The sequence below is a fragment of the Nomia melanderi genome, chromosome 11 (assembly GCF_051020985.1).
Source record: "Nomia melanderi isolate GNS246 chromosome 11, iyNomMela1, whole genome shotgun sequence".
NCBI lineage: Eukaryota > Metazoa > Arthropoda > Insecta > Hymenoptera > Halictidae > Nomia > Nomia melanderi.
The window spans coordinates 16,138,642-16,159,057 of record NC_135009.1 but is presented as its reverse complement, the minus strand read 5'-3'; the positions used below and the strand labels follow the sequence as shown (position 1 = coordinate 16,159,057).

Here is a 20,416-nt window from a genome sequence, read left to right as displayed (position 1 = left end):
ACCGCCCTGTGAACGCTGAACTCGAACGTCAGTTATTCGCGCGGTCAGTTCGAATCGTTCGATAATCCAACAAAACAGTTGTCGATCCTATTGTCAACTGTTACTATCCGGTGGAGGGAATGTCCAGATATATCGGGTGTACCACCTCCCACTTTCGTACGGTAGCTGGCACATAATAGTGCACTCGTAAGTACACGTCTTCTTAACTAGAGTTTTCAAGAGCCACTTTCATTCGGCTATATATCACCGTATTTCTCCCGCCATTTCGACTCGTCACGCTTGACAGAAGGTATGTAAGATACATTACCTGTCTCTACAATTGCCCGGAAAACATTTTAGACCGTTACATGTATTGTTAGAGCAAAAGTTGCTACGCTATAAAAGACAATAAAAACAAATCCGGAAATGTTAGTGATAATTTGAATTTAAAATTTATTCGTTGAGTTTGCGCCAATGACTGTTACACGTTTTCCTCCATCTTTCTCTTCCTTATGGGGGAAATAGGAGATGAAACGATTGTCCACGGAACATAACCAAATTGGATGAGATACGTCTGGGCATTTAAATAATTGACATATTTTAACAATTATGAATATAATAGTTGATACGAAAGGCGACGCAGATTTGAGGACTAGGGAACACTTGATAGAAAGCGATGATGATTTAGAGTTCGAAGATACTGGTAATTGAAAATGTTTTGGAAATGTCGTGACTTTTTAGTGAGGTTAAGACGTTTGACAGATTATTAACGGTATTTATTAACAGGATCCAAACCATCGAAATTCTTTTCCATCGAGGAAGATTTAATTCAAGAGGATGTTACGCCAAAGAAAGTTCATCGTGTCGGAAACAAGGATATTGATCTCGAAGAGTTCGAAAATGAGATGGGTTGGACGGACCAAAACCCACAGAAATACTGTCATAGAAAAAAAGTAAATATCATTTCTTTGATGAGAGACAAAACAGTGGTAGAACAAGTTCTTAAAAACAGTGTAATAAAGCCTGGTTTTGAACAATTGAATGCTATACCTACTTCTGTAATGGGTAAAAGAAAACTGAAGGCTAAGAAACGTAAGGAACGTGAAAGGACAGCAGGCAACAGTTGGTTTAATATGCGTCCTCCTCAAATGACACCAGAGATTAAACATGATCTTCAAGTTCTTCAAATGAGATCTGCATTAGATCCAAAACATTTCTATAAGAAGAATGATCTGAAAGTCATACCCAAGTACTTTCATATTGGTAAGGTTATTGATTCACCTGTGAACTATTATTCAGACCGTCTCACAAAGAAGGAACGCAAGAGTACAATTGTGGATGAACTTATGCATGATGCCGAATTTTCTAAATACAATAAACGGAAATATAAAGAAATCATTGATGAGAAGAAGAAACTGCATTATAAAGCTCACAAACATGCAAAAAGGCTGAAAGGAAAGAAAAAATGACATGTTCAATATGCAAATTTATGTTTATATATCATGTAACCATGGTTAATTATAAAAATATATATATATATGTATATATATATGTAAAAAATATATTTTTATTGCAATCCCCCTGTAATTGGTATAGGTGCACCATTGATATAGGAACTTTTGCTTGATGCTAAAAATGCTATAACTTCAGCCACTTCTTCCGGCATTCCCATTCTATGGAGAGGTATTCTATCCAGAAAACCTTGTCTTACTTTGTCAGGAACTGGCATTGTCATAGGAGTTTCTATAAAACCTGGTAACACTGCATTCACGCGAATTCCATATCTGCAAAGAAAATGTGTATACCACGAATACCACTAATTACCGTTACTGCTATAATACTTACTTTCCAAATTCATATGCAGCAGTTTTAGTAACAGCTACAACACCGGCTTTTGATGCAGTATAATTAGCTTGACCCATATTTCCTGTATTACCAAGAATAGAGCTCACATTAACAATTGAGCCTCCCTCACTTATTTGAGCTTCAACTATTTGTTCAACTGCAGTCTTCATAACCAAAAAAGTTCCCTTCAAATTCACATCGATTACTTGGTCAAAGGCTTCCTCGGTAAGTTTCAGGATAAACTGATCACGAGTGATGCCTGCAGAATTCACTATGATAGTAGGTGGTTTACTATATTTAGCCTTCGCATTCTCAAATGCTTCCTTAATACTGGCTACACTTGAAACTTCCAAATGTACAGCCAGATGTTGTTTAATATCTGAATAACAAAAGTTACTTAAAATGATATAAAATTAACAACATCATGTAACATTAGTTAAAAGTAACAAAGTTTTATATCCAGACCATTCAAAGACTGAATAGTTTCTTCAGCAGATTGTACATTCCGGTCGGCAGCAATAATTTTGGCCCCCCGGTTTGCTAAGATTTTACAAACTTCTCTCCCTATGCCACTACCGGCACCTGCGATTAGAAAAAATGATAGATCGACAAGTAACAATTAAGTATTCACCTAGATCTTTTGTTTTACAGCTTATATTGTATATTATTTTTAATATATACCTGTTACGAAAGCTATTTTACCAGCAACCATTTTCAATGCTTATCGAAAACTGAAGGGTGCAAAGTCGAATTTTTTAAAGTTCGTTACGTAAGGAGAGGCATAATTGTAATTTATCGGAAAAAACAAGTTTCGATAAGGGTCATTCTTGATTTTATAAGCCCAAATTTTTTTTTTTTTTAAGCATAGTCGGACGTGCACGCAACGAGTACGTACGCCAGCGATAAACCAATTAGAATGTACCGGTGTTACCTAGGTAACCGTACCATATGCTGCTGACGTCAAAGTACGTCTGCAGTGACGTCAAAAACGCAACGCGAGTAGTAGCTATGTTTACCGAAAAATTGAACTTGAATTATATTCCCACTCCAAACGGTCGTTTCTCGTCGAGGATGCAAACAGAGTTCTCGATGCTCTGTTATAAATAACAAAAGAAGCGTGAAGTACAATTCATAAAGCATATCAATTTCAATTATCTACGTAACAGGTACAACGTTAAAAAAGAAATCAAAGAAAATGAAGTAGTTCAAACGTGATTACATTTACGAAGTTCGTATATTAAATAATATAAAATATATGTTCCTTCTTCATTAAGATAAACAGAAAATAATATTTTAATAACATGTATACGTACTCGCATGAAAATCGTTGAAAGATCGAAATATTTTTTGGAAAAGTTGTTACTACTTAAAGAAAGGTAATTAAAGTGTACTCTTAATAATGCATTTATCGAATGAAATACAATTGTCGTATGTACAATTACTGTTGGGACTGTTGCAGCGTCAGTGGTTGAATACATAAAGAATTCTACATTTCAGTATGTTACGAGTTCTTCTGAATGAAGAACAACGTAGAACAAGACTTTTAAAGAGATAGCAAATGAAAAATTCATGGAATTGACGTTATCGCGAAAGAATCGCGAAAGCAGCGTGCGAGCGGACAGGTAAAATTCAAACGGAGGAACAGGAAGAAAGCGGGAGGGGGCGGAACGGTTGGCAGCACCGGCGCTTCAAGAAACATAGTCCCGCGCCTCTGTCCTCGCTCCCGCATCGCTCGTGCCAGTTTTCTTTCGGAACGGCTCCAGAGAAGAAGTATTAAAAGGGGGGGGAATACCAAAGCCAGGAGAGGAGGTTGAAACGGAAGAATTCGTTGCCCGATTACGGGGGCTGATCGGTCGTTCGAAACGAGGCGATAGAAACAGGTTGGTGTGACGTTCTATCGCGTGGAAATTCGATGGCCGAGAGAGTCGCGGAGAGACGGCGTATGCTGTGAAGTCGCGCATCAGAAAGTAGGTTCGACTCGGCGGCCGTAAGAAGAAAGAGTAGAGGTAGGAGCGAGGAGGAGCGTACATACAGAGAAAAGAAGAAGAAGAGGAAGAAGAAGAAGAAGAAGAGGAAGAAAAGAAAGAAGGTGTGCGAGGACGCGTCCGTGAGTCGCGTGAGAGGTGAGGGCGACGGCGGCGTGGTGAAAGCCGCGGTGGAGCCATAGAAAGAAAAATTCGGCGGTAACCGGTAGTACCGAAGCTACCAAGGTGTTCCGGAGCGCAGCAGCAGCGGCCCAGGATGCTGCCCGTCGGAGCAAGAAGATGGCCGTGATCGGCGAGCAGAGGTATTACACGGCGGTACGTGCGAACGCGTACACGGAGTTCTCGTGTCGTAGGTTCGAGGCTGCGACAGCCGGGTCGCCGTCCTCCCTGTCCTCGACGTTCTCTTCTCATCGGCGTCGACAGAGAAAAAAGCCCACGCATTCACCCGGACGACTAGCGATGTCCTCTTCACGGGGTAGCGGTCCGGAATCGGGAGAGCTCAGCGACTCCGAGGACGGCTACCTGGAGACGGATCCCCTGAGGTACGAACTGAGAAATATACAGAATGTGATACATGTTACTCGTCAGAATATTGATGCACTAAACAACCATATTGCCGGATTCCAACAACCACCCCTGATATACTTGAACGAATACCAGGAGTTAACCAGTAAGTTGCAAGATCTAGAGTCCAAGGAACAGAAGCTCAACGAAATGTTGAATACCAATCGAGTGTCAGGCAATGCTTCCACGTCAGAGAGCGAATCTCGCGAAGCCAACGCGAACATTAAAAGTCAGAGAATGCCTACGAAGTCTTTGCTCAGGGCATATTTACCTAATCAACAGCGTACCAGTGTTCAAGTTCGCGAAGGACTGTCGCTTAGAGACGCATTGGCCAAGGCAATGAAATTGAGGAATCTGACTACCGAAATGTGCGTGGTATATATCTTGGGTGCCGACAATTCTAAGGACCTTACATCTTGGGACACGGATATTTCTGTATTAGATTGCGATGAAATATCTGTTGAAATTTTGGATAAGTTTCCGATAACTACTTCCATTTCACACAATTTCGTGCGTAAGACTTTCTTCACACTGGCATTTTGCGATTGGTGTAGAAAACTCATCTTTTACGGATTTTATTGTAGAACGTGTAATTATCGATTTCATCAAAGATGTGCAGGTGGTGTTCCTGCATTGTGTCATCAAGTTCGCATGCAAGATGCTTACTACCAGGCATTGTTGGCACACAATCTTGAGAGTGCTGGTATCCTGCAACTTCCTTCTCGCTACGATCTAAGCAGAAGTATGTCTCCATCTCTTACACCCTCGAGGAATCAGAGGCATCCACGGTCCTTAGGACAACAGGATCGTTCCAGCTCTGCACCTAACGTTTGCTTCAACATGGTCAAACCAAGCGGTGATTCTGCTAATTTAGACGAGTACAGCAGATCTCAAAGTTTAGGTCGTCCTGTTGGCATCACTCAAAGTGCTGTATCTCCTGGTAATAGCCCAACAAAACACAGTCAATCGACACAGGCTAGTCCAACCAGTACTTTAAGGCCGAAACGACCAAGGGCGAGATCAGCTGACGAATCGACAAAGAATCTTTTGGCACCCAGAGAATCCATAGAAGACTGGGAGATTCCAGCGGATGAGATTCTAATAGGAGCTCGAATCGGTTCTGGTTCTTTTGGAACGGTATACAAGGCTCACTGGCACGGACCTGTAGCTGTGAAAATGCTTAATGTTAAGATACCCACTGATGCTCAGTTACAAGCATTTAAAAACGAAGTTGCAGTTCTGAGGAAAACACGGCACGTAAATATCCTTTTGTTCATGGGTTGTGTCAGCAAGCCACAGCTCGCTATTGTTACTCAATGGTGCGAAGGTTCTTCTTTATATAAACATTTACACGTATTCGAAACGAAGTTCGACTTGTTCACATTGATCGAAATTGGGAGGCAGACCGCGCAAGGTATGGACTACTTACACGCCAAAAATATTATCCACCGAGATTTAAAAAGTAATAATATATTTCTGCACGACGATCTCACCGTGAAAATCGGAGACTTCGGCCTGGCCACGGCGAAGACCAGGTGGTCCGGCTCCCAACAGTTTCACCAGCCGACAGGATCCATTCTATGGATGGCACCGGAAGTGATAAGAATGCAAGAGGAAAATCCGTACAGTTTCCAGTCAGACGTCTACGCGTTCGGTGTTGTTTTATTCGAATTGCTGGCTAGTCAGTTACCGTATTCGCACATCAACAACAAAGATCAAATACTGTTCATGGTCGGACGCGGGAATTTATGCCCCGATCTAAACAAACTGCGCTCGGACACTCCCAAAGCGTTGAAGAGACTGACGGAGGATTGCATCAAATTCTCCAGAGACGAGCGTCCGATATTTCGTCAGATTTTGGCTAGCTTAGAAAGTCTTTCCCGCGGATTGCCGAAGATCACCAGATCCGCGTCCGAGCCGAACTTGAACAGGACGCAGCTGCAGTCGGACGACTTCCTGTACACCTGCGCGTCGCCGAAAACTCCGGTGAACTTCCAGTTCGGAGCGTTCTCCTTTTACCCTTCCGGCGGGAACATATAATGGCGTCGCGCGGAGAAACGAGTCTGACGCGGTTCCCGTAAATCGAGGATACTTCAAACAATTCAATGGGGAGAGGATCGTAATAAACTTAGGCCATGAACAATCTGCGTAATTCTTTTCGGACTACACTTCGATTGTGCTTGCAACCGTTTGCTCGATGTAGAATGTGATTAAACAACAACAACAACCAACAACAACAAGAATAACTACAACAACAACAACAAAAAGGAGATATACTTAACGCAAGTAAGGAAAGACACGGAGAGACCGGAGATCGATGTTACGCGACGACCGAGACCCCGATGTATTTCGCGGTTGAGGAAGGTGTAGCTTTTATCTTTACAAAACTTACTATCCGTGCGAGGAGGGGAATTTTTATTTTGACAGAGTCCTTCCGACGCGCTCGTATAAATGCGTTATTCATAGAGGCGTGCGTGTACACATGCGCGATCGGCGTAGAGGCCTCTGTCGTCTTCGCGGAATCCTTGTGAAGGATGTAAAAATAAAGTAAGTAATAGAAATAAACGGCATTTAATTCGCGTGGGCCGTCATTCATCTGTGGAAGTATTTTTGCAATGACCGAAGTGATTTTTGTACCTTCTTCCTTCGTGTATCGTCTTGAATATGCTCACACGAGAATTGTTCCTTTTCGTAACTTATAATTTATAGTCTAACGTTAAGAAGAGGTAAACATTTTCGACATAGACTAATTTAGCGGACACTCTTTAGAGATAGTTGCAACAGTTTACGTTCTACAACGATCACCTGTTTCCTTTTCTTTTCTGTTTTTTTTGTTTCGTTCTTTTTTTTTAATAGTTCTCCTCTATACTAATTAATTATCTAATCCGACTGATTTTTCTTATTTTACACGTATCCGTTTCAAACGAGTTGGACGGATGCTTTATTCGTCGAACGGTACCGAAAGAAGAGTTGACGTATCGGAGTAACTGACGAAAATCCAAGAGAGAAAAAAAAGAAAAAAAAGATGGTACCCTCATACTCAATCGATAAGATCGACCCGCGGGTCGTCCGTTACGGCTTCGAATAATTTCTTGAGGGTTTGCCAAACGATTAATGGCCTAATTGTATTCCTATCGTTAAAAGTAACGAGCCCGTCGTCGTCGTGCGCGACGATTTCAAACGAAACGAAAGTAATCGAGCAACAGTCGAACCGTATTACACGGGAGCGCATCGAACAAGCGTTATCGGGACGAACTTTCGCCAATTCCTAACTTCGTAGTCGACTTGTGTATTGTTCCTCGCATTTTAATATTTATTAATCTCGATCGTTACCTTTTGTAAGTTGATTTTCGTACCGGTTCTCGAGACTCGCGACGCAGGAAGGGGCGCGAACTTCACTTCGAGATCGACGGATTTACAGACCGCCACCGGTCCCCGCTGGGGGAAAAAGTGTTTCGCGTAACCGAACGTGGAGAACGTTATCGTTAATAGCAAAATGAAATAGAAACGAACGAGTCGTCTTCGCCTCCAGTCGTTGAAGAAATGTTCCGTTCGCATTCCAGTGAAAAGTATACTCGTTATTTTTCCCTCGTATTTTCTTCAATCAAGCATCCAGCTCTCTTCTATTCTATTTCTTCGATATCTGCGCTATTGATACAATTCGATTTCTCGTTTATTTCTCGTGTTTGGAACAGTGTCGTTTCGTTCGGCGGAGTCTCGAACACACTTTTCCCCGTGGGGGGATGGGGTGGTATTTCGTTCGGTGTTTTGCGTTACACGTGGCGACTTAAGCTACCTTGGTTACGGCTGGAACGTGTTTCAGATTAGACTAGCGACGAACAAGTACGGAGGAAACGTGCGCGGGCCGCGAGCGTGCCGACGCGTTCCGAAGGGGACAGAATTTTTCCGAAACTGTCTGTCTGTTAACTCTAAACCGAGAGCATCGACGTGTGCGCCCCGCTCCTGGAAACCCGCCAGCGACGTTTCCCGGCCGTGAGAAAGGCCTAAAGAGCAAATCTTCGAAATTCGCTAGTTAGACGACGAGTGATCTTATTTCTAAAGTACCACGTGGCATCCCGATTTTATTATTTATTTATTTATGGCGTAATCCTCAGTGTGACGAACTGCGATCGAAAGAGAGAAAAACGTGGTGGAAAAAAAATATGTAAGAAGAATAACGTTAAGTTAAAAGGACAAGCGATGGTTATGGAAAATCTCGAGTCGTAACACAGAGAAAAAGAGAGAGAGAGAGAGAGAGAAAGAAAGAGAATATGAATGATCGAGCGAGTGAAAGGGGATGAGAGAGGAACGGCGTGAACTCCGGAATCATAGGATAAAGAGAACGCGTTCGAGCGTGCCTGCGCGCGTGCGTGTGCGAGAGAATGAGAATAAAAGAAAGAAGAGGGTGAAACGATACGACGGGAGCGTTAACTGGAGCAAAGTAGCGCACTCGTCATCGTTAATGACGCTTTCTCGTAACAGGGAAACAGTGAACCATGAAACATAATTAATGATGCTAAAAAAAAAATAATGTCGGAAAAGTAAAGGAAAAAAAAACGACAGCGAAAGGAGGACATCGGTCGACCAGGGGAGAGTTCTTTGGTCCTTTCCAAGATTACATCATAGATATTTTTTAACGATGAACAAGCCGATCGATTTACTACGATTCATTCTGTATCGGCGAATACCTCGGTAGGTGCTTATCGAGAAAACTGTCTGCGTTCTTTTGTTTCGAATCGAACACGTTTGAATGAACGACGATGAGAATGTGTACATTATCGGATCGAGCGTAATGTACTTTACAAGAGATTTTCATTTTGCCAATTAACGCGTTGAAAAGGTGATGACTCGAAGGAAAGGAGAACGCTCGAACCCCTGCGCTCCGCGTCCTCCGCGATCGATCTTCCTGTTTATCATTGTGAAATTTTAGAATATTGTTTTCTCGGAAGACATTCCTCTGTACATTGCTTCGATGTGTACCGTACACGTAGAACGGGTTTCGCGCGGTTCCAAGCGATCCAACGCGTTTTCGTGTCGTGTTCGATCGTCAACAGAAACGGAAATCACCGGACAGGTTGTTTCGGGCTAAATTCCAAGATTTAAACGGTCGGATCATGAGCTTGACCATCGCTGGATCTGGTTCCCTCCGAGTCCCTTCGAGCCACGACTTTTGCGTACGGGTCCGACACGAAACATGGGGGCGGAGGGGACAAAAAAAGGAAACGAAAAACGATCCGCCGAGATTTTCCGTTTGATCGACGGACGTCGCATCGCGTCATCGTAATCGAATTTCGGCTTCGTTTTCGGTCAAATTACGCTGAAGCTGCTGTCAACCGCAACGCGTGTCTTGCGACGAGATGGCGTGGCTGAGATTGGAGATACTTAATTCGATCAATCGCGACCACCGATTGATTATTGTATTCAACCAAAAAAAGAAACAAAAATAAAAAAAATTGACTCTTCATGTAACTAATCTGTCTCCTTTTCTCTTAGAAATTAGACACCCCACTTCATGGATGATCCCCTTCGATGAACATATGATCGCATTCTAATTATTTTCCTTTTATCCATTTAATTATTCATTTGTTTCGATTCTAATCTCATTTACTATTACAAACATTCTGTTGTGTACATTGACACGTTGAATGCACAATTCATAGAGAAAAATGCACAAAATGGAGAAATAATATTGAATTATTCCATTGCATCATTATCGCACGATCATCTAGCTGTGTCACCACATTAGCATCATTTATAATATAGAAATGTTTTCAAATAATCGTTTAATTCAGTGAACTATAGTAACTCGATTTGGTTGGGTCATCGGTGACCCCATGGCATTCAACGTAATCTATCTTTCGCTCATTCTAATCTTATTTACAAACATTCTGTTGCATTGCATACGTTATTTTATTCCATTCTACAGGTAAAACACTGCGCCCTCCGATATGGCGAATTAAAAGCAGCTTACGTAACCCGAAAGAATAACAAATCTGTTCGCGTGAAGCGTGAACCAGTCTCGTTTAATTGCCATTGATAAATAATTCGAGATGCTGTTGTCACGTTCGAAAACACCGATATTCGCGCCACAACACTCCGCCAGCGTATTTGTAAACGAACACGATGCACGGCCCACGTACGTGTGAGCCGCGCACGTGTGTACGTCTATGCATGCAACACATGGCTCCACTGTTTATGCACACACCTTAAGGACACGCGTGTATACGTGCAGGTTGCACGTTCGCCTCGGTGCGTGTGTACTCGTGGTGCTCGACATATACAGGATGTCCCATTAATCATCGCGCAACCAGTGGTTCCGGGCAGGGACGATTCTTGACGTGAAAATAAATCGAAAATCGGGAACTAAGGATCTCATGGGACAATTCCTTCCTCGGATAACTATCAACGATTTGATAGTTCACCGATAACGGTAAGTTACATCTGTAGAAAATCATTTTTAGATAATTAATACTAGATTTACACTTGGGAATTAGATTGAAAACTATAAAATTTGATATTTAATATTATACCTCATACAACGCATTTGAGAAATATTGAAATACAATAGCCTTTCAATGTACGTACTCTTCGAGTTCCACAAAATGTCTTTATCGGAAAATGTTGAAATACTTCTAGTGGAAAACTTTCTTATTAAGTATGAGATCCATGGAATAGGATAGTAATATAAATTATATTCCAAAGTTTGCAGTACGATTTTTTCCATAAAGCATAAACAGTCCCGTTCTAATACCATACGTTTTAGTACACCCTGTACATAGGCACGTAGGTGGGATGCATGGAGGGAGCGCGCATGCGCAAATCCAGCTGGCGCCTGGGCCGGCTGAATAGTCGATGCTGGAAGCTCGTAGTGCGAGTGTCTGTGTTTCTTCGTCCTTTGCGTCTTGTGGTCGTCGTGAATTTATTCGCGAATTATACACACGTATATAGAGACACGGTCTATAGAATCAAAGTGAAGAGGTTCTCGTTTACGTGCGATCGTCGTGAAACAGGTGGACGTCGCCCGAGGTCGCTCGCCTGGCTGCGTGAAACGAGGTTAGTTGACTTCGAATCGAATTTCGGGCAACACGTCGTTGTCCTGCGAGGGGAACGACACCGTTGCCCTTTACGTTCGCCGAAAGAGAGAGGGAGAGAGTGTGCGTGAGAGAGAGAGAGAGAAAGAGAGAGAAAAAAAAGCGGTCGTCGTGTGTGTCTTTCCGTGCATCGCAAGTGGCGGCCGCATGTGACAGGCCACACCGTGGAAAAAATGAGGAGCGATCCAAGGATCGAATTCGATCCTTCGTTTCTCGCGTGAACCACCCGACCGGCACACATCCGGACGAAAATAGTATCGCGTGGTTCGTACAGACTCGTCCCTCGAAAATCTAACAGCGTGTCTAACGTGTGTTCTATCGATAACCGAGGCAACTGTCTCCCGAGGAAACCAGCGATCGGGTATCGATACGAACGCGCGTTCGAACGTTGATCGATCAATCGATCGAACCGTCTCTCGCGATTCGATAAACAGTGAATTCAACTATATCGCGTGTGTATGGCACTATGTCCGTTCGAACGTGTGTAACCGTCGAATCGAAGATGATCGATGGCATCGATATCGAAGTAATCGTAATCGTATGTCGTTATTGTTGTTTATTTTATTACGTTTGAATGGATGAAGGTACCTTTTTTATAATGAAGTTTCTCATTAGAAATGTTTGATACTTTTTGACAAGACAAAACGATATTCTTTGACATCAGAAGTACATTGAGGATCAAAGATATTTTATTCGGAGATTCCACGTATCGAGGCATTACGAAGTTCGATATTAAATATCGGATTTGATAGTTTTACTGCGTTTGAACTAAGCTACTAAGAAATAAATTAATAATCAAAGCTATTTCGTGCCAATATGTCACGTTCGATATTACATGAAACTTAACATTACACATTTTACGATTTCACCGTATCGAATCAAGCGACTGAGAGAGTCACCTCCCGAGTGCAAAGGTTCAAGATAATGGGTCACCCTCTATTTGTCCATGTTTTTTTCTCTCAAATCCAATAGAGACAACCGACAGTGTCAGTTGGCAATCGTAAGCGACATAATTATTTACACGAAGTCCCCGAGGATTACAGAGTCGAGGAATATACAGACACGAACCATGGTCGAAGGTTTAATATACGCGTAACGGAAAATTCGATTAATCGCGGCGAGTACCGACGAACGTGGACGCGAGCGCGGTGGGTTGGCTCGAACAGAGGGAACATTACGGTAACGTAATACGGCCGCTAATTAATCGCGTTCGACGGGGATTCAAAGTAAACGACATTGACCGAGAAATGGGAAAGCGATCGTCGCGTAGAAATTTTCTACCGCCGCCGCGCAGTATCGAGTGTTGACTCGGCGCGTCGATACGTGTCAAACGAGCCTTTCCTCCTGTGTAATTACCAGACAGCGGTTGATCATGCAATTTACAGCGTACACAGACAGACGATTACACGGGGCCGACCGGTGCAATATACAGTTTAATAAAGTTTAACGAGCTTTTCATCTCATTTGGGAACCGGCGGACCTTTTGATCGGTTGACTAGCAGGTTTCTCGGCCGCGAGCATCGATACAAATATAACTGAAGGTGAATAGAAATATTTTTGTCACGATACACCCCGCGACGAGTGCGAGCTCGATCTAGTTCGCACCGTAACGCGTTCAGATGAATTAACACGCTGAATGCTGCGTGGGTCACCGGCGACCCCAAACTAAATCGAGATACTATAGTTGACTCGATTAAATGATTACTTGAAAACATTTCTATATTATAAATAATGCTTAGTGCAATTTAATCGGATGATTTAATATTATAGTTTTTCATTTTGTGTTTTGTTCTATGAAATCGTGCGACATTCAACTAACTCCTTGTCTTAGAATTACGTTTCAGACTCGTAGCGAAGATTTTAATGAGAATTTAACAAGGACATTCGATTCTTTTGAATTCGAATGAAATATTCTTCCGTTATCAATTATACTTTGGAGTAAAGATTGATATACAATATGCTTATCATTTGATTCTTTTTCTTAAATTATTAATGACGAAGCAGTCGCGTCGCAGTTGAGAAATAAATCGTAAATCTAAATATTCCTTTTCTCTCTTTCTCGGTGAACCTATAGTATCTGAGACGCCATTGCCAACGAAATCACTCGGCCGCGAGGTAACGAGGACGTCCGAAAAATTGATATTCCCAGAAATGTCCGCCGCCCGGTAATTACAGCGAAATGTGTCCGAGCGTGTGATCGCTCGAAATATAACCATACGGTTACTTTCTCTTTGTGCCGTAGTAATTCGATATTTAGACGTTTTGTTTCGCGAATCGAGACGAAACCGCGGTTCCCGACAGCATGCTCTATGGAGAACGTGTTTCGTCGAGTGCACGGGGTGTTCAGGAAGAGAAAAAACCTTGCCACATTTCTACGATACATGGGACACATTTCAATAAAGTCCATTGAAGCTTTCGCGATTAGCGTATCGTGTCCCATGTGCCACGTAAAAATAGCAACATTTTGTTCAATACTCTGTACACTACGTGGCAGTTCGTCCACCGAGAAAAGAAACACGTTCTCAACGTCTCACGGACGACGAAGCGCGCGCGCCTCGTTCAACCGGCCACATTCTTATCGGAAAGTATTCCGATAAGGACTGTTGACAAAGTCCGTCGATTTTTCACAGAGAACCGCGTGCCACGGCTGCAACTGGCAACAAGCTGTTGTTGCAACGGTAGCTACCGAGATACGTGAGGTACTCCGATTTTCAACCTGAGATTTCTCTGAACTTGCACGAGACCTAAGTAGCTTATACGTCGCATGTTCGAACGCGCGTGAGGGTCCTCACGAATTCTCTGTCTCAGTGTTCGAGCGAGACATCGTCCGCACACGTGCACGCGCGCCGTTAATTGCCGGCGTCTTATTGCTCGCGGTATCTCCTCGGGATCGATGCTCTAACGAACTTGTATTTTCCTGGTTTGCAGCTCCCGCCCCCGAATAATCGAATTCCTCCCAGCGGACCGAAGAAAGACGCCCGCCACGAATAGCAGACCAAGGGAGAAGGCTGAGGGGATCGGACGGACTCGTCTCGCCCCTCTCGCAGCCCTCCCTCGATCGACCTCGACCGATCACCGCAAACACCACCGAGCAGAGATACTTCGCGTCGCTTCGTCGACGGATCAGCCCGTCCACGTTGTCCTCGCCGACGCAAGCAACGATCCACGAGCGAAATCAACGTCCCTGGAGACTGGTCTTGGCGATCGGAGCGGAACTGTTTCCCGTTCGTCGTCATCGCTTGCTCCCGATCCGCACAATGGGGCGAGGTTGCTTGGCTAGCGGTCGCGATCTGGCGAACCGGTAAACCCGCGGTCCCAGGCTGCCCCTGGACGGCGTCCCCGTGATCGAGAGGATCGAGGCAACGGCGGCCGGTGAACGAATGTGCAGACCCGCGGAACCGGAGGATGCCCGGCTGGCTGCGTTGGACATGGGATAGATGATAGATCGCGAATAATGGGGTGGTAGAGCCAGGCGTGGAAGCGCAAAAATGGATTGGGTGCCTCGGCTCAGGTAGCCAGGGACGACCAAGTCGCACGGCCGCCGGGGCGAAACGAGCCCCGATAAAACGATCTTGTTTCTCCATTTTCTTGCTTCCACCGGTCAGTTTCGCGGAACCTCCGAGGACTGTACCGTGGTAATCGTTCCCTCCGCCTGTTACGCGCGGAAAGACTGACAGACACGGATTCGTTCCACGGGTGTTCGGCTCGCGCGTGATCCTCGCCGACCGGCGAAACGGTCGGATCGCTGGCCGAGAGAGAAAGACTGACTCGCCACCGGCTACATATCGTGTTCTTTGGATCCTGCCTCTCCTCCTCTCTTTCTCCCTCTATCACGCTTCACCCTCGTGCCCGCACATATCTTTCGTCAGCCCGCGTATCGATTCCTAGCGGCTACCATCTTCGAGGAATCCCCGGAGTGGATGTACCTACCCCGAGAACCTCCGTTTCCGATTGTTGCGCGCGTAGAAACGAGAGTATACGTGCACGCATACTCGCATGTATACGTATATGTAACGTGTATCTTATATTTATGTGTTTGTATGTACGCACCGAGTAATCGGGATAATTCCGCCGCCTAATCGGCGCGAATCGTGCACGTCGAGATCACCGGCTTCCGGAAAAGGAGCAGCGTCTGCGGAGGGTTTAACGGACACTTGCCGACGGGATACAACCGAGTTTCTCGCGGACGAACCGATTTTCGCGCGCGGACACAGACGGACCGAGAGATCGATCGGGACCAGTGAGAAGTGAAGTCAGTGCGACCGCAACAGAGCAGGATGGGTTGTGGTCAGAGCAAAATCGGCAACATCTATCCGAAGAACAAGAAGAACAAGAACAACAGCGGCAAGAAGAACGGCGAATCCGTGGGTGAGTGGCTTTTATTCGTCGATCGGAGCTCCGAGAACCGTAATGGCCGTGTGTTCGAATCGTTGAAGCTTGAAACGAACCGTTTGCGCCTGAGAGCTGACTCTCAGGTTCCATATATAACGTTAAGCTTTGTACAGTGTCCAATTAAAATTAGTGCTTCAATGTAGCGAAGTTACGGGTTAGAGTCCGATTCAATTATAATATTCCGCGTTACGCCGCTACTGTTCTCGGCGCAAGTAAATGTTAACGCGTTTACGATGCGCGCGTCTCGTGTTCGCAACGCTTGCTCAATTCCTGTCTCGTTGTTTGTAAACTGTATCGAAACGTGGCTCGGAATCTTAGCTCGTAAACACGTACAGCAGCGTGTCTTCGCGCCGGTTAGCGGACGCGGCGAACACCGGCATTGTCGGCCGTAATTAATCGCGAGCCGAGCCGGTATAATTGTCGACCCGGTGATCGTAATTAAACAGACGCGTTTCAATACGAGCCACCGACACCCGCAGTCTCCTCGACTGCTCTCCGTTGGGGGCCGGTTAAACTGAATTTCCTCGATCATTACGCTCAACTCTGAAATTTGTCACAATGCCGTCGCAAAGACAGAATTACGATGGAAACCGATTTTTCCTATTGGACGCTATAAAAACCACTGCCCCGTGAATATCCGCTGAATATTCTGCAAATTCCTCGCGTCCCGTGCAACTCTTTGAGATTTCCCAGAAGCGCGCAAAAAACCGCAGCATCGCTGTTTTCCCTTTAAAGGTCAATCAGAGATTATCGCGGAACGCCAGCGAAATTCTCGGAGAACGGATTAAATTGTTCTCCCGTGCCGCGTAAAAAGCAACGAGCGGGCTTCTAACGATGTCACTTCTCGGTATCATAATTCGAGGAATTTTAATCCCTTCGCTGCATCCGATATAAAGTTCTTGGAAGCGAGGGTCACCGTAGACCCGGGCATCGGCGGGGATCGCTTAAGAAAACTCGTCTCCATTTCCGTTGCGAGGCGATCTTACGCGGCCGTCCCGTAACAGATGGAACAGATACGCACCGCCGGAACGGGCGTAACTTTTAATTCCCCCTCATTACCGTCGAACGGAAGGAAACTCGTTACCGATATTCTGTTACCGAGTCCTCGATCCGGAGTTACGATCCTTAACGCGTCGAGATTACAGGGACGATCGCCGTCCGGTGCGCGAGGAGTCGGATTTTCGCGTAGCCGCCGCGCGATCGGGTTCCCCTCGCGTTCAATTTGCGACGCGTCGCGCGTCAACGGTGTCCGACGTTTTCGCGTACGCGCGTACACAGCTTATATATAACTTCTAACGACGGTAGCACCGGTTGACTCACGCGCCAGATTAGAAGAAAGGTGTATCTATTTTTCGAAACAGCACTCGACGTTATCCGATCATTCCCGTTCATTTTTCCCCGCGACACGTGTCCGCGATAATCCGGATAAAGCGGAGACCGCGCGGAACTCATTAGCGGACAACGGATTATATGCGTTTATGACATACACGGGTGCATGGAGTACGAAGCGGAGAGACGTTCCCAAGGATTTAGCCAACCGTGTGTTCGACGAGTCTATCCGACATCTCGGAACCCGAGATAATATCAGCTTCCTCGACGATTGATTGTTTCAAAGAATCGTGTAGTCCTTTCCCATTTCTCGTTGATTCGTCAAAGTCGATTTCATTACTCGACGAAAGGTCTTTGAAGCTAAACACCAGAGGTAACTGGCCAAGAGAATTCAGTTTCCGATTAACCATCGCCTTCCGAATGACTTCGGAAAGTGTTTATTCCGCATAAAGATTCGCCGTCGACTCGTTAGTCATCCGATGACCTAACAATGCCTGATTCATCGGTAATCGTTCGCGAATCTACTCCCGTTCCCGCGAATGTTGGCCGCGATCGAGTCGCGCGGCCGAGGAAACCGATTTATCGTGCATCGCGGGTAGCAGCCTTCGTCGAATTCGTTATCGAAACGATTTAATGCCGTAATCGTGAAATGTCGATGGAAAAGTGAGGACACCGGCGCGGGAAGGGGCACAAGGTGCGTGCGTGCGTGCGTGCGTGCACACGTACACGTACGCACGCGTGTCCCCGCTGCCTGCGATCGATTTCCTTGGTCAGCGTATGTAGTACAGTAGTGCCTCGATTGACGCACGAGATATGATCTCAGGAGACGAAGGGTTAAACGAAGTCATCGTGGCGCATAGCGCACACGCCACTATCAGTAAAGAAGTTTTCCTTTAGCGTCAACTTACCTTTATATTAATAGCCAATCCATACACTTCACCCTTTGCACTCGAAGCTTTACCTCGCACATGCTACCAGTAACTCGAAGCAATATCAATAGAAAAACATTGACAAAAGTGCGTATAAAAGGGAAGTCACAGCTATTAGTTTCCTTATTAACCCTTTGCGGACGAAGGTGCTTTGAAATCTACGAAGTCTTCAACAGTTAAATTAAATATCAATTAATTAATAGGAAAGAAGGAAACTACGAGCTGATCTCTTGCTGTCAGAGTAATTAAATCATTTCTCCGCGACTTAGTCTTCCGAATATGAACACTTCACCTCTCCGAGCCGACGTTCGTCCGCAAAGGGTTAATTATAGACACCGATGTTACAGTATGTTCAATGATAAACCTTTACAGTCTACAACAAGTCCTAAATAGAACCTTCGGGTGCGAAGCTTCGATTCGTAACGATTCGAGCGGTGAAAGACGTCGCCGCTCGCGAACCTGTCGAGAACGTCCATCTTCGAAGGGATAATCAGGTTAGCGTTGAACGGGCTCTCACTGTGCACCGTTCACAGGTGGACCAGGCTGCTCTTTGAGCCGGGTCGCGCGGAACAGGGAGAGCAGGCAACCTTTCGAACGACAAATTGACATTCAGGAACCTGCTGTTTCATCCCTCGCTCGGCCGATTCTCGTCGGTTCACGGAGGGCGGACTGATAAGCTGAATCGCGCCACGTCCGATGCGTTTATTCCTGGCATACTTACTCGCGTGCACGGTTTAAAAAAGAAAAGTCCGATCGGTCGCCGGCTCGTGACCCGCGACCGTGTCGACCGATGGAGACGAGACGGGACGAGATGAGACGGTTCGACGGTTTTCGTGGAAATCCACGGACAACGCAACGTCTATTTCGGTCGGTGTTTGTCGGCCTGATTCCACCGGGGAATAAATTATCAGCGGCGATTAAGCGCTGATAGATTTTCTATTCGGCGGAATCACGCGACCCAGATTCGCCGGCGCTCCGAGGGACCTTGCAGCCGCGCGTTTTTCACTCGAAGCCGTGTCGTTGCCTCGGACGAGTCGACGGATTTCCGAATTACGGGACAACTTCGTCGTTTTAACCCTTTGCACTCGAAAGTTTTACAATGGAAATATTCAGCACTTTTTGACGAGATATAGGTGATATCGTTTGAAACTAATTTAACGATAATTCGTAGATAAATTAAGCAACGAAGGTGCTTCATTTCAATATTTCACGTAACAATGCGAAGTTTAATTTGGAATATTAAATATTCAACTTTATAGTTGTATCGAATCAAGTGGTCTCTTGCACTCGACGGTATCAGTCACGAGTGCTCATAACTCGTCGATGGAACGTCGATAATCTTACAACGAATCATTTCCCGATCGCCAGAGGAATTCTTTTCGCGATAGACCAACCGAACTATGAATCCGTTGAAATCCCGATAGATTCGCCAGCGGAGTTTCTATAAAAAGAACTTAGGGAAAGCCAATCGGAGTGCTCTGTAGTTCCAGCGTTAAACCCGCGGAAAGCCGAAAGCTTGCTCCAATAGGAGCTTTCGAATTGATCGTTTCCTCCCGGCGAACGATACCGTCCTATCTGTTTGCAAATAAAAGAAGAAGAAAAAAGAGCGAAAAGAAAGCAAACAATCGACAACACCCCGCGCGCCTCGGAATCGCACGTCGCCTCGCGGTTTGTTGTTTACTGGCTTCGACGTCCGCGAGCTAAATATACCGCGCGATAATTCCGATATTTATATCGTTACGATGGCTTCCCTCGCGCGGCGCGGCGCCTCGACACCCTGTCGCGCGTCTAACTCGTGCGCTCATCGTGATTACGCATCCTTAATTATCTAGCCGCGACTATCCACTTAAACGGTAATAACAGCCTTGTCGCGTCACGCGCGGCGATGAATGAGGCAAAATTTAGCATTCTTGAGCGTCTCGACGAGACCGGAAACTGGAACGCTAAAAAAAGCTGAGACAAACTGATAAACAAGCAAGCTTAACACGGTGAATGCCATGGGGTCACCGATGACCCAACCGAATGGAATTTCTATAGTCCACTCAACTAAACGATGATTATTTGAAAACCTTTCTATATTATCAATAATGCTATCTATTATTATTTGCAATAACAATGCAATTCAAACGATTTAACCCTTTGCACTCGGCAGTTTTTCACTAGAAATATTCAACATTCCTCGACAATATTTTCCGAAGCCAACTCGAAGAGAAATTAGGTATATCGAGGAACAAAATGCATGAAATATTTCACAGTCGACGCATTATGCAAAGTTCAACATTAAATATCAAATTTCACAGTT

General features: G+C 45.0%; 4 protein-coding genes across 5 annotated transcripts in view; 3 read left to right on the top strand and 1 right to left on the bottom strand.

Annotated features, from left to right (window-relative positions):
• Nucleotides 1–128: 128 nt before the first annotated feature.
• On the top strand, nt 129–1,510 carry LOC116434830 (deoxynucleotidyltransferase terminal-interacting protein 2). Its single transcript, XM_031993612.2, has 3 exons — nt 129–289; nt 505–682; nt 766–1,510. Exons 2-3 carry the CDS (start codon nt 589–591, stop codon nt 1,446–1,448), a joined length of 777 nt encoding a protein of 258 aa, XP_031849472.1. The 5' UTR covers nt 129–289; nt 505–588; the 3' UTR covers nt 1,449–1,510.
• LOC116434831 ((3R)-3-hydroxyacyl-CoA dehydrogenase) lies at nt 1,453–2,729 on the bottom strand. Its single transcript, XM_031993613.2, has 4 exons — nt 2,506–2,729; nt 2,290–2,406; nt 1,825–2,203; nt 1,453–1,763 (listed from the first exon to the last, which is right to left on the bottom strand). Exons 1-4 carry the CDS (start codon nt 2,534–2,536, stop codon nt 1,547–1,549), a joined length of 744 nt encoding a protein of 247 aa, XP_031849473.1. The 5' UTR covers nt 2,537–2,729; the 3' UTR covers nt 1,453–1,546.
• Nucleotides 2,730–3,515: 786 nt separating this feature from the next.
• Raf (serine/threonine kinase raf oncogene) lies at nt 3,516–8,904 on the top strand. The gene is made up of 2 exons (XM_031993611.2): nt 3,516–4,111; nt 4,163–8,904. Exons 1-2 carry the CDS (start codon nt 4,089–4,091, stop codon nt 6,411–6,413), a joined length of 2,274 nt encoding a protein of 757 aa, XP_031849471.1. The 5' UTR covers nt 3,516–4,088; the 3' UTR covers nt 6,414–8,904.
• A 2,306-nt stretch (nt 8,905–11,210) lies between these two features.
• The window catches only part of tow (target of wingless), a 57,695-nt gene continuing 48,489 nt past the window's right edge, over nt 11,211–20,416 (top strand). The window contains exons 1-2 of one of the 2 annotated variants that reach the window (XM_076371909.1): nt 11,211–11,426; nt 14,393–15,832. In XM_076371909.1, the coding sequence (XP_076228024.1) occupies nt 15,742–15,832 (91 nt within the window). In that variant the 5' untranslated portion in view covers nt 11,211–11,426; nt 14,393–15,741. Of the gene's footprint in view, nt 11,427–12,510; nt 13,006–14,392; nt 15,833–20,416 lie in introns of those variants that run through there. The other variant, XM_076371910.1, reaches the window with a different exon arrangement.